General features: G+C 56.5%; 1 protein-coding gene across 12 annotated transcripts in view; it reads right to left on the bottom strand.

Annotated features, from left to right (window-relative positions):
* The window catches only part of SPTBN2 (spectrin beta, non-erythrocytic 2), a 43,615-nt gene that overhangs the window by 1,381 nt on the left and 16,869 nt on the right, over nucleotides 1-25,365 (bottom strand). For all 12 annotated transcript variants that reach the window (XM_085010624.1, XM_085010623.1, XM_021082771.2 and 9 more), the window contains 29 exons: nucleotides 23,921-24,033; nucleotides 23,610-23,797; nucleotides 21,713-21,830; nucleotides 20,795-20,953; nucleotides 19,958-20,260; nucleotides 18,307-18,460; nucleotides 17,248-18,118; nucleotides 14,762-14,899; nucleotides 13,679-14,435; nucleotides 12,310-12,512; nucleotides 12,020-12,110; nucleotides 11,633-11,779; nucleotides 9,594-9,857; nucleotides 8,215-8,439; nucleotides 7,834-7,923; nucleotides 6,711-6,971; nucleotides 6,497-6,627; nucleotides 6,108-6,312; nucleotides 5,023-5,397; nucleotides 4,092-4,336; nucleotides 3,858-3,996; nucleotides 3,209-3,293; nucleotides 2,765-2,961; nucleotides 1,798-1,940; nucleotides 1,630-1,705; nucleotides 1,496-1,546; nucleotides 1,072-1,292; nucleotides 654-827; nucleotides 90-132 (listed from right to left, as the gene is read on the bottom strand). In XM_085010624.1, coding sequence (XP_084866750.1) covers nucleotides 90-132; nucleotides 654-827; nucleotides 1,072-1,292; nucleotides 1,496-1,546; nucleotides 1,630-1,705; nucleotides 1,798-1,940; nucleotides 2,765-2,961; nucleotides 3,209-3,293; nucleotides 3,858-3,996; nucleotides 4,092-4,336; nucleotides 5,023-5,397; nucleotides 6,108-6,312; nucleotides 6,497-6,627; nucleotides 6,711-6,971; nucleotides 7,834-7,923; nucleotides 8,215-8,439; nucleotides 9,594-9,857; nucleotides 11,633-11,779; nucleotides 12,020-12,110; nucleotides 12,310-12,512; nucleotides 13,679-14,435; nucleotides 14,762-14,899; nucleotides 17,248-18,118; nucleotides 18,307-18,460; nucleotides 19,958-20,260; nucleotides 20,795-20,953; nucleotides 21,713-21,830; nucleotides 23,610-23,797; nucleotides 23,921-24,033 — 6,167 coding nt within the window. The remainder of the gene's footprint in view (nucleotides 1-89; nucleotides 133-653; nucleotides 828-1,071; nucleotides 1,293-1,495; nucleotides 1,547-1,629; nucleotides 1,706-1,797; nucleotides 1,941-2,764; nucleotides 2,962-3,208; nucleotides 3,294-3,857; nucleotides 3,997-4,091; nucleotides 4,337-5,022; nucleotides 5,398-6,107; nucleotides 6,313-6,496; nucleotides 6,628-6,710; nucleotides 6,972-7,833; nucleotides 7,924-8,214; nucleotides 8,440-9,593; nucleotides 9,858-11,632; nucleotides 11,780-12,019; nucleotides 12,111-12,309; nucleotides 12,513-13,678; nucleotides 14,436-14,761; nucleotides 14,900-17,247; nucleotides 18,119-18,306; nucleotides 18,461-19,957; nucleotides 20,261-20,794; nucleotides 20,954-21,712; nucleotides 21,831-23,609; nucleotides 23,798-23,920; nucleotides 24,034-25,365) is intronic.

The raw sequence follows: 25,365 nt of genomic DNA, 5'->3' as shown, positions 1-25,365 counted from the left end.
AAGGGGAGCCGGAAGAAAGGGGGCTGTCCCCCGGAGGGTCTGAGCATGCACGGAGAGACGGGGCCCCGGGCGGAGAAGGGACAGCTCACCTCGTCCTTGGCCTGGAATAGGTATTCTTTCCCGTCCTGTAAGCTGTTGGGAGAGAGAAACCACAGAGCAGAACTGAGCATCTGATTGGCCAGATCGGGGCTGGTGAGCATGCAGTTACCACCCTGAGACCAGGCTGGAGAACATGCCCTGGGCGCTCAGAGCCAGACTGGACACGTTCTGCACATTCTTCAGATTCCCAGGACCGTGCAAATCCTTCTTGACTAGCTGCCAAGGACCAGGGCAAGCTCCCTTCCATCCCAGGCCCTGCCTCCTGCTTGCTGGCAGGTGCGGGCAGCCCCCGGAGTCCCTGGAGACGGGGGAGTGCCCGCACTCTGCCCAAGATCCCACGCAGGAGGTTTTCAGCCTCACAGGCCTGCATCTTGGTGCTCCTGCTCCTCTTGGCGTGGAATACAACCAGATCCCCCGCCTCCACCTCAGCTACGTCTCTGTCCCCAAATAACTCTGGCCCTATAACTCTGATCTCTCCGGATCTAGCTCATGGCTCCCAGGCCTTATGTCACTGCAACGTCCCCTCCCATCCTGAGGGCACATTCTGGTCCTACCCCAGCTTGAAGACATGCTTGCGCTTTCGATAGTCGAAGGCAACGCTGCCCTGGGCCCTGGCCAGGCTGACAGGCACTTCCCCGTGGTAGGGCACTCCGGCGCTGGCTGCCTTCGCGTCCTTGTAAAAGCCAAGGCTCCCGCGCCGCAGGACACAGTACACGTTCTGCCATGACCTGGGAGGGACGTGGTGCAGGTGACGCAGGTGACTGGAGGGCCTTTGAGGGGCCGGTAACCCCGGGAACAGCTTGGGGGTCGGGGGACTCCCAGTGCCACGCCTGTCGCCAGGCCCATCCTCTTTGTACCCTCTGGCCTTTGCTTGAGGGCCCTCTCTGCTCCCGAGCCCTCCCCCTCCCGCCTGTATCTAGGAAGGGGTTCTGGGCAAGCCCCCCTGCCGGCCTGTGTGGCCAGAGCCAGTACCTGTTGGCGGCCTTCTTGCCGAAGGCCTCCATCTCCTGCTTGCGGCACAGCATCCCCTCCATCTGTTCCTGGGCAGAGAGCTCCGGGCCTCGAGTGGGCAACGTGGCAACTCGGGCTGACTCGGACGACCTGCTCTGGGGCATTACAGGAGGGGCTGGGCCCCCTGTCCGCGTCTGCTTCTCTCCTCGTGGCCCGTTGGCTTCGTCGCCAGCACCAGAGGCCTGGGAAGCAAAGGGTATTTGTGACAAAAGGTCAGAGGGGGGCTAGACTCTCAGGCTGAATGTCCAAGAGCTGGTCTTGCCCCCACCACGTTGCCTTTGAGTCTCTCTCCTCTCCTCACCCCGGCAGCCCCACCACCCAGCTCACATCCCTCGTCGCCCCTCTGCTCCCAGGTATCACACCCACGCCTCCAGGAGAAACTCACAGGCCCTTCTGGGAAGCTGCCCTGCTCGAGTCTCTGTTGTTCCATCAGGGGCTACAAGGACAAGAAACCGTAAGACGATGCGCACAGGGAGGGGCTGAGATCCTGATGGGGGTGCTCGGGGCGGCAGGGGTCACCTGGGGGGATTCGGCATCTGTGCAGACTCCGTTCACGCTGGCTGGCTGTGAGGATGCTGGTAGGCGGGGGTGGGCTCTGGAGTGGCACAAGGGGACAGGGAATACTAAGTCTTCGGGTTGCTCAGGCTCAGCCTCGTCTTCCTCCCCCGTCAGGGTCCCCACTCTCACCCGTCCCAAGTAGCCTCAGGGGCTGCGTGGCTGTCCACCAGGTCCCCTGCAGGCAGACTGGCTGTGGGCGCTGGAGCAGGAGGCTGTTTCCTCCGTTCCTCTTCCTCCCTCTTTCTTTTCCGCTCCTTCTCCTGCTCCTCCAGCTGTCAAAAATTTCTGAGGTCAGAGCATAGAAGGTCTCATCTAAGAGGACCAGGGCATTAAGGAAGCCAGAACCGTCCCAGCTCTAGTCAGATGAAACAGGAAGGATGGAGAACAGAATTTCAGAAGCAGGTGAGGATGAGAGGCAACGGGGGAAGTTCCCACTGTGGTGCAATGGGATTGGTGGTGTCTTGGGAGTGCTGGGACGCGGGTTCAATCCCGGCCTGGGAGTTCGCATCGTGGCGCAGTGGTTAATGAATCCGACTAGGAATCATGAGGTTGCAGGTTCGATCTCCGGCCTTGCTCAGTGGGTTAAGGATCCGGCCTTGTCGTGAGCTGTGGTGTAGGTTGCAGATGTGGCTCGGATCCCTCGTTGCTGTAGCTCTGGTGTAGGCCGGTGGCTACGGCTCTGATTAGACCCCTAGCCTGGGAACCTCCATATGCCGCAGGAGCGGCCCTAGAAAAGGTAAAAAGACAAAAAAAGAAAAAAAAAAAAAAAAAAAGAAAAATCCCTGGCCTGGCACAGTGGGTTCGGGATCTGGCATTGCCACAGCTTCAGGTTAGTGGAGACTGTGGCTTGGATCCCTGGCCTGGGAGCTCCATTTGCTGTGGGGCGGCCACAAGTGGAAATAAAAAAGAGGGATGTGTGTCTCTTAGGGCCACCCAGCGGAACTGATGGCTCCTACAGCTGAGGGGACAATAGGGCACGGCTCCCATGTGGGACAGGCTGGGGCAATGGGAGAAGAAATGGCTCCTGCAGGCAGGAGTGCGCACAAGGCCTGAGGCGGGGGAGGGGGCGGTGTCCCTGGGGTCCTGTAGCCCTCACCGCGGTGAGCTTCTCCAGGGCGCTGAAACGCTCCTCCCAGGCCACTGCAGACTTCTGGAAGGCCTCGTGCCGCTTGATGAGGCTCTCAACTTCGTCAACTGTGCAACCCAACTCAGCACTTCGCACCAGTGGCTCTTGGCTGCACAGCCAGGCCTCCGCCATTCCTGCATCTCTCCCAAACACGAGCACCTCCAAAACTGCAGGGATCGGGGGTCACAGGGAGATGACAAATCAGAGTGGGACACAGCAGGGACAGGGCACAGAGAAAGCCACTGGTCCAGAGCAAGAACTCAGGGCAGAGCCCAGCAGTGCCATGCCTGGGTGGTTGAATTCCGTGCCCAGGCCCCCTGATCTTACCTACCCTGGAATCTCTAGGGTGCAAGACCCCCAGCCCCTCCCCCTGGGCCTGGAGCCCTCAGTTTCCTGCCCCTCACGGTGGCTCACCAAGCTGGAGCCAGTCCATCTTCTCCTGCCACTTGTCGGCTGTCTCCTGGCGCCGTGCCTGAAGCTGAGACAGCTTCTCTGAGATCTGGGGTTGGGGAGGAGGGGTAGAGATGGGAGTTAGCACCCAGCAGGGCCTTTCTCACATGGGGGAAACTAGTGATTTCTTATTGCAAGAGGCAGACAGTCCTGGGGAAAGATAAAATGGGGAAATCTCATGGGAGTTCCCTTCATGGCTTAGCAGTTAAAGAACCCAACTAGGATGCATGAGGATGCAGGTTCGATCCCTGGCCTCACTCAGTGGGTTACGGATCCAGTGTTGCCATGAACTGTGGTGTAGGTCGCAGACGCGGCTCGGATCTGGCGTTACTGTGGCTGTGGTGTAGGCCAGAAGCCATAGCTCCGATTAGACCCCTAGCCTGGGAACTTCCATATGCCATGGGTGTGGCCCTAAAAAGCAAAAAAAAAAAAAAAAAAAAAAAAAAAAAAAAAAAAAAAAGGAGGGGGGGCAGAGATCCCTGAAGATCCTTGAAGGGAGAGAGAGCGAAAGGTTTCTACAAAGGAAGAATGAGAAGAAGCCCAAAGACTGACAGGAGACATCAGCCTCGAGGCCTCCCCATGAAGAGGACCAGCCATGCCAGGCCTCTCCCACCTCCTCAGCCGCATAGTGGCTCCTGGCGAGCAGGCCCTGCCCCATGTCGACGCAAGAGGAGAAGCGGTCAGCCCTGGCCTCTATCTCTGCCTTGATGCCTTGATGGTTCTTGATGACCAGGTCTGCGGAGGACACATCCCTGGGGGTACAGAGACCAAATCATCCACTGCCCGCAACTCTATCCTGGTCACCAGCCCGCAACCCCTGGAGGCCGCCAGGCACTGTGGGCCTCACCGGGGCCGCTCCTGGGCGTCCATCTGCAGGTTCACCCCATCCATCCACAGCATCAGCTCCCGGACAGCCTTGAAGAAGCGGAACTTGTCCGTGGTGTCCAGCAGCAGCTGGTGGCGGGCAGCAGAGCTTCCCTGAAGCTGCGCCCAGGCCTCGGCCACAGCCTGCATGTGGCGGCCGATCTCCTCCGCCTTGTCTCCGGCATAGGCCTTCTGGAGCCGGTGGCCGTCGTCCTGCACCTGCTGGACCTGCAAGGCCCCAGGTCAAAGTCAGCAGAGTTGGGAGACTAAGGAGCTGCAAAGACCTGCCTTGTCCAGGCCAGGCCTCTGCCCTCCACCTCCTATCCATTTGACTAGCTGGAAAAGTGGGAGGGGGAGCGGGGGGGGGGGGCTGAGCGGGGGAGGGAGGAAGTCCTGCCACACTCCACCCTGCTGGGTCTCACCTGGGGGGCCTGGGCTTAGCCTGGGGGTCAACCCTTTAAAAGGGCCGCTAGCCAGTTGAACTTTCAGAGGCCCGTTCAGCACATGGGGGACCTCGAAGATTGCTAGAATGAGATTTTCAGCCTCAAGAAAGGACCGGGTGGGGAACTGACTGGGTTGAAACAGCTGGAGGAAAGATCTATGCTTATTTTGTGTGGGTCTAACGCCTAATCCCTGATCCATCTGGGATCAACATATGGATTTTAGTACAACATGAAGACATCGGAAAACATCGCAGGCCCTTAAAGAGCCTTGTGGTCAAAGGTGTGGACATGGTAGCTAGGCGTCCCCTGGCCAGAGATGGTTTCCTAGAACCATTCTAACCGTCCCTAAGTGTCCCTGCGGGGGATGCCATCCCTCCACATTCCTGCACTCTGTGCGGAGTCTCCTCTGAGCACCCCCCGTCCACATCCCCCAGACCCCAGCCCCCAGCCCCACGCGTGCTGGGGTCAGACCTGGGCGCTGAGGGCCTGGATGTCGTGCTCAAAGGCACAGTGCCGGCGCTGCAGGGCCTCAGCTGCGTTGAGATCTCGGCCGGTCCCGTCGGGAAGCTGCTGCTGCTTGTGCTGCACCCGTGCCAGGGCTTGGCGCGCCCCATGCAGGAAGCGCTGCAGCTCGTGGGCAGCTGCCAGCACTTGACCCCGCGTGTCCAGTAGCTCGAGCAGGTCAGCCCAGGCCTCGTTGAGACTGTCCTTCCACTCAGCCACTGTGGCCCGGGCAGCATGGCCCCCAGCGATGAGCCCATTGGCCAAGGCGTTGGCGCCATCCACCCGCTCCTGGCCAATGGTGCTCGTGTCCCGGGAGAACTCGCGGAATTTGTCCCGCAGCATCTGGTGGCAGAAGCAGTTGCACAGTCAATGCTGTGATACTGGAGGATGCGCTCCCTGCCTTGTGGACAAGTCCTCTCACCCCAGACTGAGCACCCACTTCTTTCCCCGGAGCCACACGGGCCAAAATAGGTTTCTGCAGCAGGGCCAAGTTAGTGTGGGGAAGAGTGCTTTCCCAATGACCCTGGATGTGCCTGATGCCCCAGCCTCCAGCCCCCAGCTAAGGTGTCAGGCTGCTTGCAACCTTTAAGTCTTCAGATAAGGATACCCGAACTATGCGCCATATTTCTACACCAGTGAGGGTCCAGACCCCAAAAGGTGAAGGGGAATCTCAAGTCCCCCCCAATACTGAGTTCTGCTGGAAAAGAGTGACTGGTCATTGCTTTTTGCCCACGTCTGTGCACGGCCCCACCCACACCCTCCTTTCTGCACTTTTTTTTTTTCTCCTCTTTCTGGCTGCACCCACCATGCAGAAATTCCTGGGCTGGGGATCAAACCCTGCAGTGACAACACCAGGTTCTTAACCCTCTGTGCCCCAAAGGATCTCCTGCACAATTCTTCACATTAAATACCTCAAAACCTGGAGGACCACGTCTGCTCAACCTGGGCTTGCACCCCACCGCCCACTGGCGCTCTGCTCAGGGCGAGGCGCTAGTCTCCCACCGGGTCCTCTACTCTTCCTGGACCGTGGCCGGCCCCCTCCCCACACTCACGGTCACGTGCTCGTAGTCCTGGCCCAGCTCGTGTGAGGCTGCCACAACCTCTCGCTCCTGGATCCACTGCTCCAGGTCATCCAGCTCACGGCGGAGCTGGCACAGGCGCAGGTGCTCCTGCAAGCGCTGCCGCCGCTCTCCCGCCAGCTCCTTCAGGCTGGCGTACAGCTTGTCCACCTGGGCTTGGCGGATGGATATCCGCGTGCTGCGAAGGGTGGGGGAGGACGCACTGCTCTGACCCCTCGCCGATCCCGTAGAGTCCTGTCCCTCTTAGCCACCCCCCGCCCCACTACTTGCCAAGTCCCTAAGGCTCTGCCATCTCTGCGCCTTCCCGGACCGGGCTCCCCTCTGCCCCAGGAACTGGCTCCCTTGCTGCCCGCTGTGCTCACCTCTCTGGGTGCTCATGGTCAATCATGTCTTGGCTGCTGGCTGCCAGCTGGTGGATGGTCTGGGCGTAGTCGGCCAGGGCTTGTTCCAATACCTGATGCTTCTTCACCTCTGCCTGGGCACTCAGCTCGTCCTGGGGGAGGGGACAGTGGCGTCAGGGAGTAGGGGTCAAGGTGCTGGAGGAAAGAGCAGCCTGAGCTCTGCCCTGGCCCTCACCTTGGCTTTCTCCTGGCCCATCATGTGTAACTCCTGCTCTCCCATCCAGGCCTCCGCCTCTGCGGCATCGCGGTAGAATTGCTGCGCCCGCAGGGCCTCCTCCAGTCGTTTCCCTCGGAGCTCCAGCTCGTGGCCCAGGCGCTTCCACATTTCCTGCAGCTCAGCCAGCTCCGGGCCTGCTGCGGCCGCACCCAGAGCGCGCTGCCGCTCTGTCAGGTCCGCGATCCGAGGCTCGTGACCCTGTATCTCCTTTTGCAGGGTCTGTCCGGAGCAATAGGAGGGGAAAAGCTGAAAGGCTTGCGAAGGGGCCCCCTCTCCCTACATCCCCCCTTACACCTACTCCACAGCAAGCCCCATTCACACTCTCGATTCGTTTTTGTTTTTTTTTTTTCTTTTCTTTTGTGGCTGCACTGGTGGCACATGTAAGTTCCCAGGCTAGGGAGCCAATCGGAGCCTCATCTGCAACCTACACCACTGATGTGGCAATGCCAGATTCTTAAGCCACTGCACCAAGCCAGGGATCGAGCCGGCGACGCCATAGAGACAAGTGGGATCATTAACCCACCGCGCCACAGTGGGAACTCCACACACTCTTGCTCCCTGTCCTTCCTGAGTCCGATTCGCTTCCCCTCTCTTCTGGCCCAAGGACGTGAGGATGACACCTCTCAAGTCACATGATCTCCTAACAGGGGACACCCCCCCACCCCCAGTCTCTGGGCGAGGAAAGGCCATCCACTGAGGTCTAGGATGACACACAGCATCGAGCGGGAGCTGGAGAAACCTCAGGACTTTTTTTTTTTTTTTTTTTTTTTTTTTGCTTTTTAGGGCTGCACCCGTGGCATATGGAGGTTCCCAGGCTAGGGGTCTAATCAGAGCTACAGCTGCCGGCCTACACCACAGCCACAGCAACTCAGGATCCGAGCCTCATCTGTGACCTACACTATAGCTCACAGCAACGCCAGGTCCTTAACCCACTGAGTGAGGCCAGGGATTGAACTCGCATCCTCATGGACACAATGTTGGTTTCTGAACTCGCTGAGCCACAACGGGAACTCCGAAAACAAACTATCAAGTCTGGGGAAGCTCTTGGGAACCTGTAATTTGCCTGTGGCCTCTGCCTCACCTGGTTTTTCTTCATGAGGAGCTGGACACTGGGCAGGTCCTTGCCGTGTTCCATGGAGCTAGCCATGGGTAGCCGCTCTGTCACCCACAACTGGATGAGAAAGAGGGGGTCAGTGGAGGTCCGGAGAGCGGAGGAAGAGCTGGGGGAAGGTTTTCTAGGGCTCCTGGTATATGTGTGTTGGGGACAGTCATCCCTGGTTCTGGGGTCAAGGGACCTAGAGGGCATCCCCAGGTGTCCCGAGAGGGTAGATTCAAGGCCAAAGGGAAGGGAAACAGAGCGCTGCTCGCACCTCCCCAGCACCAGGAAGGAGACTCGAGAACCAAAGGCGGGAGCACGTTACCGTGAAGGAGACTGAGCCCAGCCCAGATCCCAGACACTCACTATCTCATCTGCCACGTCCCGGTGGAACTGGTGCTGCTCGCGAGAGGCTTGCAGGCGCTGGCAGCGCTCCTTCATGGGCCGGCACAGGGCCCTGAACTTCTCCTCCACGGCCCTCGAGGTCCGCTCCACCTCCCCTGCACCCTGGTCCTCCTGTGCCAGCGCCTGAGCCTGAGCCTGGATCGCCTCCACCTCCTTCTCCCGCACAGCCATCTCCCTTTCCAGCATCTGCCAAGCAGAAGAGGAAGGCGACGTCACCACCACGCCTCCACCTTCAAACCCAGAGGAGACACGAGTCTAGCTCAAGCCAGTCATGAATTCTTAACTTGTCATGGCCTCCATCAGTGGACCTCAAACTTTAATATATACAAGAATCCAGGGTGTGTGGGGGACAACTGCGGCAGCTGTCAACTGACTGTCTCTCGGTCCCAAATCCATCTCTGTTCCAAGTCCATCTTTGCCCATTTTGAGTCACTGGAGCTGGACCCTGAAAACATTTCTTTTGCCAGCTGGTGCAATGGTAGGCTCTGTCAGTAGAGGGCGCTGGAGGGATAGCACAATGCCCAGGCAAGGAAGGGGCTTCTCGGTAGGTTCAGCACAGCAGCCCCTGGTGTGCAGGAGACCCAGTGGCTCTCACTCTCCAGTGAATTTTGTTGGCATCCCAGTGGCAACTTCCTGCTGGTCAGCTTTGGCCTGCCAGCTTCAGACCTGCTCTGGTCTGTGATGCCCCCAGCAAATTTCTGCACCATTCCGCAGGCCTCTGCCTTTCCCAGCAAGGTCTGAAACTCAGCTTTGGGGTGGGGAAAGGCATCCTATTCCTTCCTGGGGACCCCTCCTCAACCCTAGAGGTAGTCGCTGCTCCCTATATTTGCTCTTCTGGTATTCTTTAGAGCAGGGATCAGCAAACCCAGCCCCCTGCCCATTTTTGTAAATAAAGTTTTATTGGCACCCAGACACACCATTCTTTGGTGTATCATCCATGAATGCTTTTACCCTATAAGGACAGAGCTGAATAATTGCCACAGAGACTGTGGACCCCTCAAAGTTCAAAATATTATTTGGCCCTTTGTGGAAAAATGTTTTCTGACTCCTGCTTTGGAGTTCTCTTTACAAACCCCACTGGTAGTTAACCAGCTTTTATTAATTAATAGTTCTTTTCACTAAAGTGTCCTTGTTCAAATTAGAGTGTGGCTTCTGTCTCCCGATTTTACTCTGACACACGCACTCCTGGAGATTCTGACACCAGTGGCCGTGGAAATCGCTTTGAGAAACACCAGTGAAGGAGCCTGCGAGGCCTGGCAATGGCCTTGAGAGTCAAGAGCTACAGACACGCCCCTCCTCGCTTCTGCTGCTCCCCCTCCCACCCGAGGCCCTCGGCGCACCTGCTGCTTCTTGAGCAGGATGTTGACGCTGGTGAGGTCCTTGCCGTAGTCGTCGGAGTGCAGCTGGGCCTGGAGGCTCTCCAGCCAACTCTCCAGGGCCGAGCAGCTCTGGGCAAACAGCTCTGCTCGGTTGGCATCAAAAAGGCTGCGGGCTTTGGCCTGGGTGGTGGTCTCCAGCTCGTCCCAGCGCCTGTGCAGCTCCTCCAGCTTCTCCCACACCAGCGCTTTCAGCTCTGGCTTCTCGAGAGTCAGCTCCCGCCCTTCCTGGGTGTGGGACAAGGAAGCGGTCAGTGTCAGAATTCAAGGTCACCGAACTTCACGGGCTGATGGAAAACAGGGACCTACAGGACAGCAGAGACCTGAAGTGTGGGCCGTGGTACCAAGTTCTTGGATGCTCTCCGAGCTAAGGTTCCCGACCTTCGCTGCTGAGTAAAAACCCTTCTTGCTCCTTCTTCCAAGTGCAGCTCAAACCTCGTCTCCACTGGAAGCCACTGTACTCTTTCTTTATTTTGAGCGCCCTGGTGCTTGTGGTTTCTAGGGTCATACTGCACAGGGTCTTGAGTTACTGGCCATCATTTCATGTTTCTCAGCTTATTACCTCTCACCTGAACTATGGCAAGTGCGTCTCACCTGGTTTGCCCAAGACCAGCCTTTCTGCTTGAGGACTTTTTTTTTCCCAAGGTGGGCTGGAAATACCAGGAAGTTATTGCCCCTTAAAGCAGCCCTCAGCCAGAGGCAGACAGGGAGTTGGTGGGCAAACTCTGGGCATCCTTTGCTTTGGTTGGGGTGATTCCAATGCATGTTCCACACGTCTCCCAGGGTGTCCCATGAGGACTGAGTGCCAGGTGCCCACCGGGGTAACTGGCACTTAGGTGGCTCCTTCACAGACTGCCTTCGGTTTTCCGCCTCACCTCCCTATGCCCTGCAGTCACCTCCCAAGGAAGTAGCCTGTGTTGGAAGCCTCGCTTCAGGGTCGGCTTCCAAGGGGAACACCCACCAAGACACTGCGCTCAGGCCGCTTTCTGCTCACTGCCAGGATGGCAAGCGCCAGAGTAGGGCACTACTGGGGAACCTCACAAACCTGCGGCACAATCCACTCTGATGTTCTGTCCTTACGGGGTGATCTGGCCTTTGCAGGATCCGGCCTGGCAGGCTTTCCCCACCTTTCCTCCCATGGCCCTTTGTGCTTCTGTGCTCCTGCCAGAGGGACTCATGCCCTCGCTCCCTACAGGGGTCTCACTGCCACACCCCTGCCTTCCAGTCTCCCAAGAAACATCCTTCCCCAGACACCCCTGCCTGTCCTAACTCGACTCACCCTTCCTGGACCACCCCAAGGGCCCTGCTTCTAGGGTTCCCGCATCTCCTCTCTCCTTAGTGCCCAGGCTTTATTGGGCTCGTATTACCCTCGTTATGTTCTGCTCTGGGTCGAATTTAGCTGTTTGTGTACACGTCTCCTGTCGTTCCTTGAGGGTGGAGCCTGCAACGGAATCACCTTTGTTCCCTACTCAGTGCCTAACCCAAGGCTTTACATAGCGTAGCACCAAGCAAATATTTGCTGAACAGAAGGAAAAGCTGAAGACACATGGTTCTCTTCCCCTTCCCAACCTCCACACCCCTGAGGGAAGAAAAGCGCCTTTTTGTATACTTTGCAGAACCCAGCGGAGCCCAGGAAGACTTGCTGAGTTGAAAGTAAGTTTCTATTTTTTTTTTTTGTATTTTTAGGGCCACCCCAGTGAGGCTCTAAAGCCCCCCCTCCTTTTTCTTTTCGGGGTCGCACCTGCAGTACATGGAAGTTCCCAGGCTAGGGGCTAAATCAGAGCTGTAGCTGCCGGCCTACACCACAGCCATAGCAATGCCAGATCTGAGCCGCTTCTGCGACCTACACCTGCAGCTCATGGCAATGCCGGATCCTTAACCCACTGAGTGGGGCCAGGGATCAAACCCAAATCCTCACGGATGCCAGTCGGGTTCCTTACTGCTAAGCCACAACGGAAACTCCCCAAAGGCTCTCTTCTTGTCGCTCCCCTCCCATCACTCACCTTGTCCACCTTGTCCAACCAGTCCTTGTTGGCGGCCAGCTCAGCCATGAACGCCTGGTGCTTCTGCCACTTGGTGTGCAGGTTGCGGGCCTCGTCATAGGACACATCCTGGGCTGTCAGCATCTTCTCGTCAATCCAGAGTTTCAGCTGGACCAACATGAGCAGGGAGAGAGAAGGACAGAGTCCATTTTGGAGGGAGGGAAGTGTGAGGCGGGAGGGGGACCAGGGTGGGTCGGGAGAGGTGGCAGATGTGCGGAGAAGGCAGGCACGGGGTCACATGCTCAGGTGTCGCTGCAGTGGACCGATTCTAGGCTCAAAGAGTGAGGATGCTGTGGGAAAGGGATGGCTAGGGAGTGTCCGCGGGGACAGGGGGGCCCAGCGCCTCACCTCGTGACAGTCTTGCAAGAAATGCTGCTGCTCTCGATTGTCCCGAAGACGGCCCAAAAGCTGCTGCGCTGCTTCTTGATTCTTCCTGTGTCTGTAATGACAGGCCCCTGTGAAGCCCTTGAACTTGCCGTGAAATGGTCAGGACCCTCTAATTAACCTGGAAGCCCTTGATGTTTCTCCTCCTCTACTTTTCATTGGCTCTCCCTCCCCACCTGTCGGTCTGAGGGCCACGAATCCCATTTTCCCTCACGCCCCTTGGGCCCCTCGTGTGCCCCCTGTCCTCCTCCTACCTCCTCTCTATGGAGTCGGCCTTCTCTTGGATCTTCTCGGCATGGATGTTGCCCGCAGACACCAGCTGGCGCCCAGCTTCCAGGAGCCCGCGGATCCGCTCGCCGTTGGCATCCATGGTGCTCATAAAGTCTTCCAGTTTCTTGATGGCGGCATCAGCAGCCTGGAGTGTCCCCGGCATCTCCGTGTGAGACAAAACGTATTCCTGTGTGGGAGCGAAGATGCTGCGCTCATCTCTCAGCCTCTCTGAGGAAATCTACCCAAAGGGTACCTCTGACCAGGAGGCCAGCCAGGCAGGCAGACCGTGTGGCTCTGGAGACAGGGGGGTGGGGCCGGATTATGTGGGCGTCTCAGAAAGTGAGGAGGGAGCTGGGCTGGAGGGCCTTTTCTATGCATGGCCATGCCCGAGGCACATGGAAGTTCCTGGGCCTGGATCGAATCCAAGCTGCAGCTGCAGCTGCAGCAACACTGGATCCTTTAACCATGGTGCCAGGCTGGGGATGGAACCCCCACCTCCACAACAACCTGAGCCACTGAAGTCAGATCCTTAACCCACTGCACCACAGCAGGAACTCCTGGAGGGCCTTTAACACTGCAAATCCTGGTCCGTCTTATTTACAGCTGCTGATTATATTTCCTTAACAGTTCTATGATGAGCCAGGTTTTTTTTTTTTTTTTTTTGTCTTTTTGCCTTTTCCAGGGCCACTTCTGAGGCATATGGAGGTTCCCAGGCTAGGGGTCTAATCAGAGCTGTAGCCACCAGGCTATACCAGAGACACAGCAACTCGGGATCCAAGCCGTGTCTGCAACCTACACCACAGCTCACGGCAACGCCGGGTCCTTAACCCACTGAGCAAGGCCAGGGATTGAACCCGCAACCTCATGGTTCCTAGTTGGATTCGTTAACCACTGATCCACGACAGGAACTCCATGAGCCAGGTTTTCTATTTCTTTTCTTTCTTTTTTTCTTTATTTGCTTTTTAGGCCTGCACTTGCAGTACATGGAAGTTCCCAGGCTAGGGGTTGAAGCAGAGCTACAGCTGCCGGCCTTCACCACAGCCACAGCAACTCAGAAACTAAGACACGCCTGCGACCTACACTTCAGCTCACAGCAACACTGGATCCTTAACCCACGGAGCGAGGCCAGGGATTGAACCTGTGTCCTCATGGATGCTAGCTGGGTTCTTCACTTGCGGAGCCACAACGGGAACTCCCCTAATTTTTTCTCTTTAACATGCTCTGCCTGCCCATCCTGTTTCCTCACCTACTCCACCTGCCGCTGACCACCTCCCAGTCTCCACTCCTTCATATCCCCTTGGTCCCCATCTCCCACTTCTTCCCGATGGGAACACTGCCTCCCTGGACTCTTACCTGGCTGCTGAGCACACCCTCGGCCTGGCGTGCATCCCGTAGGAACCCCTGGAAGCCATGGGCCTGGGCAAGACGGCCTTGCCGGCTCTCCCATATGCGGCCCAGCTCCTCCCAGCCGGTGCCCAGCGCTTCGAGTCGCTGCCGCAGGAAGAGGCACTGGGGATCAGCCTGGTCCCGGGTCACCTCCTCGCCCACAGCCCGCAGCCGGCTGTACTCGCTCTGCGCCCGCTCCACCTCTCCCCGCAGGGCTGCATGTTGGGCCAGGAGGGCCTCTGCCTCAGGCAGGGTGGCCGGCCCTTCCTCAGAGGCCACGGAGGTCTGCGTGCGGCCCAGCCAGGCCTGGAAGTCATCCAAGCTGCGCAGGAAGTCCTGCAGCCGCCGCGCCTCCCCCAGCGACTCCTCTCGCCTCCGCATGGTGGCCCTGAGGTCCTCCCAGCCAGCCTGCACCTCTCCAAGCCGGGCGTTGATGGCAGGGGCTTGGGCGGGGTGGCCAGCAGCCAGGGCGTTTGCCTCCCGGGTCAGTTCGCCCACCCGGGCGGCGATGGCCTCCAGGTCCCGCTCGGTGCCCGCCAGCTTACGCTGCAGCGCCAGCACCCCGGCCAGGTCGTTGCCCAGGCCCTGGGTGGACTCAATGACCTTGGTCTTTTCTCTCATCCAGGCCTGGGTCTCCGTGCACTCCAGGTGGTAGTTCTGGATGCTCAGGGCTGAAGTCAGAGCTGCCTTCTTGCCATCTGCCAGGGACCGAAACTGCTGCCACCTGAGAGCAGAGGGCGTGTCTGGAGCGGCTCAGCTTCCCCGCCCCATCCAGTACCTTCGGCAGCCTCCTTCTGCTTCCCTCTCCCTGGTACATTCTACCACCTGCTTCTGCCACTCAGAGAAGCTGCTCCCCACCCATACCCCCTTGACGCTCCCTGTCTGCTCCCCGTCCAGGCACCAGCCTCTTCGGATGACCTTACCCCACTTTCATCACCGCCCCCTCCCACGTATTCCAGAGGGCTCTCTCTCCTCCTTTTTAGCCTCCATTCCAGCCCCCATGGAACCTCTCCAGGTGCCATCCTGTCTGCGGCCTCCTCCTCACCCCACCTGTGGTTGAGCTGCTTCTGGGTGTTGATAATGCTGCCCTTCCCCGGGGGGTTGGCCTTCAGCAACTGCTCTGCAATGTCATTCACGGCAGTAATTCGCGCTGCAAGGGCGTTCATTTCGGGCTCCAGGGTCTCGAACCTGATGGGGTGGAAGAGCTGGGTGTGAGTCGGGGGCGATGGCGGTACACGCCATCAATGTGAGGCTTATTCCTGGGAGCCTCTGCACCTCTTCCCCACACGATTCATAGCATCTGTGGTCGAAGGGGAGCCCCTGGCTCCCCCAAAACAAGTAGAAAAACTGTTATCTCTAGAGTTGCTCAAAAACATAATGAACATTATGGACAAGTCAGACTAATCCCTGGCACAGGGCTTCACCCCGCAGTGGAACCTCCCCTGCTCCTCCTTGGACTTACCCCTTAGCTGCCTGTCTGGGTCCACTCTTAGGAACATGTGTTTAAAAAAGAATTGAGGAGTTCCCGCTGTGGCACAATGGGATGGGCAGCGTCGCTGCAGCACCAGGGCGCAGGTTCGATCCCCAGCCCAGCACCGTGGAAAAAAGGATCTGGCATTGCTGCAGCTGTGGCATGGGTTGAAACTGTGGCTCAGATCTGATCCCTAGCCTGGGAACACCAGAGCCATTGGTCTTTTTTTTTTTTTGCCTTTTTAAAAAAATATCCGGGAGTCTTCAATTGGTCATTTATATTCCCTTTGCTTTTTAAGGCCACACCTGCGGCATGTGGAGGTTCCCAGGCTAGGAGTCCAATCAGAGCTACAGCTGCCGGCCTACGCCACAGCCACAGCAATGCCAGATCAGAGTTGCATCTGCAACCCACACCACAGCTCACGGCAACGCGGATCCTTAACGCACTGAGCGAGGCCAGGGATTGAACCCGAAACCTCATGGTTTCTAGTCGGATTAGTTAACCACTCAGCCACAAGGGAACTCCATCATTCAGTTTTTATCAGAGGTATTCAGCTCTACTGTTTTGGTGCAAAAAGCCGCCAGGATGATATGCAAATGAATGGGCGTGGCTATACTTTATTTCCCAAAAAAGCAGAGGCTGAATTTAGTATAAGGATTATAGTTTCCAGACTCCTGTCATGGTTTATCTTGAAAACTAAATAGCTAAAAACAAAAACCAAAACTTTTTTTTTTTTCGTCTTTTTGCCTTTTCTAGGGCCGCTCCCGCGGCATATGGAGGTTCCCAGGCTAGGGGTCTAATCAGAGTTGTAGCCACTAGGCTATACCAGAGACACAGCAACTCGGGATCAGAGCCACATCTACAACCTACACCACACTGGATCCTTAACCCACTAAGCAAGGCCAGGGGTCGAACCCACAACCTCATGGTTCCTAGTCGGATTCATTAACACTGAGCCACGATGGGAAATCCCCAAAACCAAAACTTTAGTTACATTTTAAACCCCAGGAAATGTAACTATAGATTGAGTAGTAGATGATACCAAGGAATTGCTAATTTTGTTTTATGTGCAAACGGTACTGTATGTTGTTCTATAAGAAAAACATTCTTTCCAAATTAGTTTAAGATTTATTCTTCTGTAAATAAAGCTAACTTCTTGAGAAGTTAATCAATGTCTCCGTCTAAAAGGTTTATAACTTCAGGAGTTCCCGCCATGGCTTGGTGGGTTAAGAATCTGACTGCAGTGGTTAGGGTCTCTGCAGAGGTGAGGCAGGTTCAATCCCCAGCTGGCATAGTGGGTTTAAGGATCCAGCATTGCTGCAGGTGTGGCATAGGTTGCAGCTGTGGCTCAGATTCAATCCCTAGCCCGAGAACTTCCATATGCCATGGGTGTGGCCATGAAATTTTTTTTTAAAGTTTATAATTTCAAAGCCGTAGCTATTTTAAGTCTGTGCATACAATTAAAAATAATTGACTCCTATTACAAATGTCTACATCCCTGGAGAATATAGAGGTGAAATGTTAATATTGGGGATTTGCTTCGGAAAAGAAAATTATTCACATAGAGCAAGGTATTGATAATTATCGAATCTGGGTGACAGGTGTACAGGAGTTGGCTGCGTGTTTCTGAGTACATTTTAACTTTTTTCATTAGGAGTTCCCGTCATGGAGCAGTGGTTAATGAATCCGACTAGGAACCATGAGGTTGTGGGTTCGGTCCCTGGCCTTGCTCAGTGGGCTAAGGATCTGGCGTTGCCGTGAGCTGTGGTGTAGGTCGCAGATGCAGCTGGGATCCCGAGTTGCTGTGGTTCTGGAGTAGGCCGGTGGCTACAGCTCTGATTAGACCCCTAGCTTGGGAACCTCCATATGCCGCGGGAGCGATCCTAGAAAAGGCAAAAAGACAAAACAAAAAAAACACCATTTTTCAATAAAACAGACCACTGGGGCCGGCGGGGGACTGGCCACTGGGAAAACGCAAAAGGAAGTGGCACGAAAGGGGACTTTGTGGCAGGATGCCACCCTGCATGCTGGTCCCCACTCGGGAGGGAGTCAGCTGGGGGCCTACCTCTGCTGCACGACCTCCAGGTCCTCCAGGCGCTCAGGCAGGGTCAGCCCATTGAGCCACTGCTCCTTCTCCTCCACCCAGAGCCCGCAGGCCCCAGCCTCGCTGAGCATGGTGTAGAGCGCCAGGGCCGCCTCCAGGGCACGTGCGCGCTCGCCAGCCCGGGCCCGCAGCTCCTCGTAGTGCTGCTCCAGGGTGGGCACCCTGCCCTGCACCTCGGGGGCGCGGCTCAGCTCCGGAGGCAGGGCGGCAGCCTGCTCCCTCAGGGCATCCAGGGTTGGCCGGTGGCCTCGGATCTCTTCCTCCAGGGCCCGGTGCTGCCGGGCCAGGGCCTGCGTGGAGAACTCATCGTGCCCCAGCTCAGGGCTCGACACCAAGCGCAGCGCGTCCACCAGCCAGGCCTCCATGTCGTTGGCATCGGCCTGGAACTGGTAGAGGCTGGCGGCCTGGGCAAGCCGCTGGGCGCGCTCCTCCGCCAGGGCCTCCAGCCGCTCCCACTGGGCCTGGAGCTCGGCGGCGCGGGCGGCAGCCTGGCTGGCCCCAGGGTGGCCCTCGGCCACTAACTGCTGGCCCTGCTCCAGCGTGAGCTTCAGGGGCCCCAGCCGGCCGCTCATCTCGCCCCGCAGGGCTGTGTGCTTGTTGAGCAGGCGGAGGACGCCGGTCAGGTCCCTGCCGGTGTCTGCGGAGGCCAGCAGGTGCTGCTGCTCCCGCACCCAGGCCTCCGTCTCGCCCACTTCCCAGAGGAAGCGCCAGAGCCGCCGGGACTCCTCCAGCCGGGCCCGCCGAGTCGCTGCCAACTCACACAGCGACTCGTAGCTCTGCTCCAGGGCGGCCACCCGCTCCGACACCAGCTGGGGGTCGCACGGTTTGTACTCTGAAAAGATTACAGCAGACAGTCAAGGGCTGTATAGCCCAGCCCTCTGCTGTCCTCCAAGCACCCCCAGTTACAACTCCCCCACCCCGCTCCCTTGGCTCTGTCACCCACCACCCACCCATATGCTGCCTGTCCCCAGGTTCTCCCACTCTTGCTGCTCCTTCCCAGTTCCTTCCCCCAGTTTTCACCTTTTTCTGAGCGGCAGAAGCGCAGCGCAGAGGCACTGACAGCCCGCACCCTCTCGGCCTGCACGGCGATGTCTGCCTCCACCAGCTCGTGCAGCTGCAGCAGGTCCTCCACTCCAGCCAGATGCTTGCCCAGGTCCTGGGACTGCAGCCGGCCCTGCCAGACACACATGGCATGTCGTTGCCCGTCAGGGAGCCGCCCGCTTCCCTCCCAGCCAGGCCTCCTGCCCCCCCGCACACCTATGCCAATCTCGCCCCGTCTTCCTGCATCAACCACACATTCCCGTTTCTTTCGGCGGTTCCAGGTGTCTCGCCCAGGTGAGCACACCTGCTCCCCTCCATCAGCCCTCACTCACACACAATGACAGCCTGGTTCTGTCCTGGCACCCTGGCCTCTTTGTACTCAACTTCCTCCCCTTGAAACAACTTTCTTATTAAATCCTACTCCTGGAATCTCTGCTCTGACTCATCTTTGCAGCCCCAGAATTATCACTACCCTCCCATGGTCATGGCTCAGGCCCCGGCGCCCCAGCAATGCCCAGCGCCTCTCCAGACCTAGCCATGTCCTCATCTCTCGCCTAGATCATCGCCACAGCCTCTGACTGGTCTCTCGGCTCCCACTCTGGCTGCCCACAACCCTTCTTCAAATAGCAGTCCGAGCAACATTTTTAAAATGTAAAAACACAGAATCATGTCTCTCCTGTCTTTAAAACCTTCTATCCAGCATTCTCTGTTGGTCATGAGACACTGCTTAATTTTGGTTTTAAAATTTTTTCTTTTTCTCTTTTCCCTCATGTATATAACCTTTGCTAATTAAATTTAATGAATGGTGAACTTCAGTATGCATGTGGCAAATCATCCTGCATCCTAAAGCACTGGCCCTTTAACACAGAATCTTTATTATAGATGGTTTGAGAATTCACTGAAACAGCCAGATAGATTTAGAGGAAACTAGATCTTAGAGTTATAATAATTATATTTAAAATGCTTCTGTGTATTTTTTTTTTTACTTATTCTATTATGTCATATGATTCAATAAAAAGAAAGGTACAAAAAAAAAAATCAAAACCAAAACCTTCTAACCACTTTCAACGCTTCATGTTACGCTGAATAAAATCCAAACTCCTTGGCTAGGCCTGCCAGCCCTAAGTGAGCTGGCTGTGTTGTCCACCCCCCCCACGCCCCCTCCCTGTTCTTACAGGCCTGCCGGCCTTCCTTCTCATCTGGAACGTGCCACGCATGAGCAGGCCGAGGGCCTCTGCCCAGCTGTTCCTTCTGCCTGGAGGGTGCTCTCCTCGGCTCTCTCTGCGCTGGCTCCTTGGGGCATTCTGCTCTCAGCTTATGTGGCATTTTGCAGAGAGGCCTTCCTGGACCACTCCATCACCCGGCCTGCTTCCTTTTCCTCTCACACCCACCTGCCGTATTGTTTATACTGATAGACCCAAGGGCTTTATCATCAGTCTCCTCCCGCTGGAATGTGAGCCCCCAAAAGACAGGGACGTGTCTGTTCTGTTCATCTGAACTGGGGACAGGGTCCTGAACTGGTACATACTCTGCAAAGGCCGGGCTGAGCACGCCAGCGAACGTCACCCCCCTCCCCCGTCGGACCCCCACGGGCCCGAGCATCTCGACCCCACCGAGCATCTGCTGGTACCTTCATCTCTTCCATCCAGTCCATGAGGTAGAGCAGGTCCTGAAACACCTTCTGCAGCTCCAGATTGAGGAGGAGCCGCTCCCGGCGGGCAGCCACCATCTGCCGCAAGAAGTCCCAGAGCCGCGCCACGTTGTGCTGCCGCGCGGCGATGCGCTTGATGTCGTGGTAGTGCTCGGCGGCCAGCTCCGCCGCCACGGCGTCCACCGCCTGCACCCGGCCGCTGTAGGCCACGATGTCCGTCTCAATGGCTTCGTGCTTCCGCACCGCTGCCTCCACGGCTGCCAGCTCCAGCCCAAAGTTGTCCTGGGGCGGGGACAGGGAGGGGGGCCAGGGAGCTCAGGGCCAGCTGTCTACTCATCCCCTGCCCCCAGAGCCCTCCTGTGGCAAAACGCTGACTCCACAAGGTGGCTCTAAGTATTCCCTGTCCCACCCCATCCTGTAGCACCAACCCTTCTCCTGATCAAGCCCCCAGCCCCTGGTTCTTGGTCTTCTCTTGTGCATGATGGATTTCTTTCTTTCTTTTTTTCTTTTTTCTTTTTTGCTCTTTAGGGCCGCACCCCCGGCATGTGGAGGTTCCCAGGCTAAGGGTCAAATTGGAGCTACAGGTGCTGGCCTACACCACAGCCACAGCAACACCGGATCCTTAACCCACTGCGCGAGGCCAGGGATTGAACCCGCAACCTCGTGGTTCCTAGTCAGATGCATTTCTGCTGTGCCACGACGGGAACTCCAACGTGATGGATTTCTTGTTTCATTAGCTCCCCATGTGGCAGGGCTCCTTATCCACCACCGTCTCTCGCCCTCCCACGTCTCCAGACCTGCCTGCACAGGCCCTACCTGGGACACGAGGCGCTGGTTCTCGCTGAGCCAGGTCTCCCGCATGGCGGCCTTGCGGTCGAAGCGGGCGGCCAGCTGCTCCAGCTTCTCCTGGCGGATCAGCTCTGTGCGCAGGGCCAGCTCGCGCTCATGCTCGGCTTTCTCCAGCCGCTCCCAGGCCTGCGGGGTGGAGACAGGATTAGCGCTCAAGGGCCAGGGCTCAGGAAGTGAGGGTGGGGAGGGGTCACCAGGGCAGGGGGCACAGGGTGAGTCCCAGGGAAGCTTGGTCTGGCAGGTCTGCGGAATGTGGTCAGACGCCTGTGCAGGGAGTCTGAGGAATAGGGTGAGTGCCAGGGAGCCACGCGGAGACCACGTCTGCTTGGGGACAAGCACTGGAGGGGATCGGGACACAGGGGTGGAAATCACTGGATTTGTGGTGGTGAGGCTGTGGGTGAACCTTATTACTTTTATTAATCTTAGGCTGTCTGTGAAAAATACAATTAAATTAAGCTAGGGCAGGCGAGGCGTTCCCACTGTGGCACAATGGGATCAGCGGTGTCTGGGATGCAGGTTCGATTCCAGGCCCCGCACAGGGGATTAAGGATCCGGTGTTGCCACAGCTGTGACTTAGGTTGCAAATATGGCTCAGATATGACCCCTGGCCTGGGAACTCTGTATGCTGAGGGGCGGCCAAAAAAGGAAAAAAAAATAAGGTGAGTGAGCTGGGGTCATGCTGAATAATTTAAGGGACTAGGGGACATGTGTACGATGGGAACTCTCATAGAGAGATGGGGGTGGGGTGCCGGACTTGGGAGAGGACACACGGGTCATGTCTGAGCCAGGACAGGGTGCGGGCAGCTGGGCCCAGCGTTCTAGCAGGGACAGCAGGGGCTGGTGCTGAGGGGGGCTCGTCTGGGGGACAGAGGGGAGGTCGTGGACCTTGTTGATGTCAGAGATGAGCCGGCCCTCCCGGGGCGTGTAGACCTTCTGGTTGTTGGCTCGCAGCTTGCTCTGGATGGTGAAGAGCAGCACTTCCAAGTTCCCTTTCTCGGTGAACCTGAGGCAGGAGGCCAGGCCAGGTCAGAGTCAAAGGCCATGAGGGGCCTGGGGACCCTCCACTTCAAAATCAAGGGTTCTGTGTGCTCTTCGTGTGAGAGCCAGAAAACACCAGCAAACCACGTTTAAAAAAAGAAAGCCGGGGGTTCTTTTGTGGCTCAGCGGGTTAAGGATCTGGTGTTGTCACTGCTGTAGCTCAGGTCATTGCTGTGACGCAGGTTTGATCCCTGGCCCAGGAAGGTCCCCATGCTGTGGGCGTGGCCAAAAAAAGGAACCTAATTTTATTTAGTTTAGTTTAGTTTTTTTTGGCCACACCTGTGGCAGGCAGAATTCTTCTGGCAAGGGACTGAACCTGTGCTACAGCACTGACCCGAACTACAGCAGTGACAACGTTGGATCCTTAATCCACTGAGCCACCAGGAAACTCCAAAAGAACATAATTTTATTTTGTTGTATTTTTTGTTGTTGGTTTGTTTTTTAGGGCTGCACCCACGGCATATGGAAGTTTCCAGGCTAGGAGTCTAATCAGAGCTACAGCTGCCGGCCTACACCACAGCCACAGCAACTGGGGATCCGAGGTGCATCTGTGACCTACACCACAGCTCACGGCAACACCAGCTCCTTAACCCACTGAGCAGGGCCAGGGATCAAACCCGCATCCTCATGAATCCTAGTCGGGTTCATCAACTGCTGAGCCAATCCAAAACCACAGAGAAAGGACCACTGTCACCCACAGGCACATTCATCCTGCATGTTTGCTTTACGCATATTAGATCACATCATAGCCATGGCCAACATGTGTCAAGGACCCCTCGCTGACAGTCAGGCCCCGTTCCCAGAGCTCTGCACGAATTAACTTATTTTGCTCTCACTTCATCTACATTCTCCCCTCATCCCATTTTCCCAATGAGAAAACCGAGGCACAGACAAGCTACATCAGTTGCCCAATGCTCACGACGGCTAGGTGGTAGAGCCAGGATTTGAACTCAGGTACTTTGAACCTGGATGCTTAGCCCCTTGCTCTCTGCTGACATAAATAACTGCCTGGCAAGACTTATCCTTCATGAACATCTTTTCAGGTCAATAAAGGCATTTCTCCAATACTATTTTCAGGGGCTATCCCGTGACTTATTTTTGTTTACAAAGACCACATCAGTGAACACCCTGGAAGCGACATATTTGTTTGATGCCCAGAAGAGGACTTTCTGGGTCAAAGGGCACACGTCAAATCATTCCCTGGACTCCACAGGAAGAGATGCTTTCTGGATTAATATTAGCTTGGCAAGACATATTAACTCCAAAAGACTCAATAACAGAAAAACACAAGAGTTTGGGCAGGTATTGTAGAGACTCGCCCAACAGCAACTCCACACTGCCACAGTCAGCTGCTAAAATAGCTACATGATAAGACCCTGGGCAACATGCAAGTTATCAGCCACACACCGGTGTGGCCAGCAACGACCTGCCCATTGGGTCCAAGACCTCGTCCTTAAGCTGGGGCTGGGTTGCTGTGACACCCTGATGGTGCCAGTCGGATGGCATCGACTCCACAAACCACAGCATTCATGTCCACAGCATAATTTCTTGTAACGGAGTCATTTAAAAAAAAAAATGCAATTTTAGAACTGCTCTGGTGCTCTGAGCTGGGGCAATGAGGCTTGGCTGCATTTAAGTGCTGCCAAATTTCCCTCCCCAAAGGCCGCCCAAACTGAGGCTTCCCGTTGTGCGAGCCCAGCTTGGGGCGGGCGAGCTGTGCCACGGTGTGGCCCAGGACACCTACTTGGGTGGCTTCTCCACGGTGCGGTAGGAATTGAAGGACTGGAGCTGGTTCTGGACCCCGCTCAGGGAGTTGGCCAGCTGCCGGTCGTTGAGAGTCACAATCGTCTGCTCAATCCACTGCAGCAGCTCCGAGGCCAGGGACTCATACTTCTCCACCAGGCGCTCGGCCTCCATGGCGTGGTCCAGCACCTGCAAGACAGTGGTGTGGGCTCCCCGGTCCCGTCCTCCCCCGCTCCTGCTTTAAAGCTGTAGGAGCCCTCGACCAGGCCTCCTCCGGCCTTGACGCCCCGCCTCCGCCCCGGTGAAGGCTACCTTGCCGATTCTTTTGCCTTCCACGGCCAGGGCCTTCATCTTGGAAAAGTAATGGTAGTAAGTAGCCACATAGGTAATAATTGATTTCTCATCTGGTTGGTCCACGTTCACGTCTGAGAAGAAGGAGCGCTCAGGTCAGGCGGAGACTAGAAACCTGCCTCCCAGAAGCACACCCACAACTTGAATCACAGACTCCAGTCCCGGGCCCTCCCAGCCCTCGAAGGCTGACATCTTTCCAGCTCCCTTCAGAGCAAAATGACAGAGAAACCACTTGGACTAAAAGTGCATGATAAGCTAACCTTTTTTTTTTTTTTTTTTTTTCCCTTGCTAGAAACAAGCAGAATATAAAACCCAGAAGCCCGAGGAGGCTTCTATCCATTATTCCCAGTGGAGACCAAAATTGGTCATTGGGAGGAAGAGCGACAAGGAAAGAAAGAGCATTCCAGTTTGGGGATGGATCATGGACCTATGGGCTAGAACGATGTCCATGAAGTCATCCAGTTTAGTGGCAGCAAGACAGAATGAACAAACAAAGCCTCCTGAACCCAGGATGCCCATAGGGAGGGGGCCAGGGAGCCCTGGCAGCAGGGACAGAGGCCAGGCCTCAGGGCCATCTTCCAGCAGAGTCATGTCTAGTTCTGACCGCAAGCCCAAAGTTCAGCTGTGGGCCCAGAAGGGGAGTGTCCTTCAAGCCAAATTAACTTCTACCACGAGGACCAAGGACCAAGGCTGACTATGACTTGAAATCCCAGAGTTCTCGTTTTTCTTTCTTTTTTTTGGCCACCCCACAGCTTATGGAGTTCCCGGGCCTGGGGTCAGATCTGAGCCACAGCTATGACCTATGCTACAGCTGCAGCAGTGCCGGATCCTTTAACACCCTGTGCCAGGCTGGGGGTCGAACCTGTCTCCTCCCGCTGAAGAGACACCACTGATCCCGCTGCGCCCGAACAGGAATGCCCTTGGGTTCTCTTAATTAGGCCAGACTGTATCCTACCTTCGGGGAAGACTATGAGAGCGAAAGCCCTCCTGAGCACCTCTGACACCCCATAGGCAGGCAGGAGCCATGGACGACCTCTCAGAAAGATACGGAAGGAAGGTGTTCCTGTTGTGGCTTAGTGGCAACAAACCCACTAAGTATGCATGAGAACGTGGGTCGGATCCCTGGCTTCACTCAGTGGGTTAAGGATCCAGTGTTGCCATGAGCTGTGGTGTAGGCCACAGACGCAGCTCGGATCTGGTGTGGCTATGGCTGTGCGGTAGGCCGGGAACTTCCATGTGCCACAAGTGCGGTCTTCAAAAGACAACAACTCAAAAGTTACAGGATATTAGACTTTACTCAAATGTTCCTTATCACAGGTATGCTCCTCAAAGGCTCTCCAAGAAACCTCATGCTTAGCCTACTCGCCTCACTAGTTAGCCGATGTCTGTCATTCTGGACTAAGAGG

This window comes from Sus scrofa, chromosome 2 (assembly GCF_054392235.1).
Source record: "Sus scrofa isolate SSC_HxYL_T2T_F1_AM1 chromosome 2, Sscrofa_HxYL_maternal_Yorkshire_Landrace_v2.0, whole genome shotgun sequence".
Classification (NCBI taxonomy): Eukaryota; Metazoa; Chordata; class Mammalia; order Artiodactyla; family Suidae; genus Sus; species Sus scrofa.
This window is presented reverse-complemented; position numbering and strand designations above follow the sequence as displayed.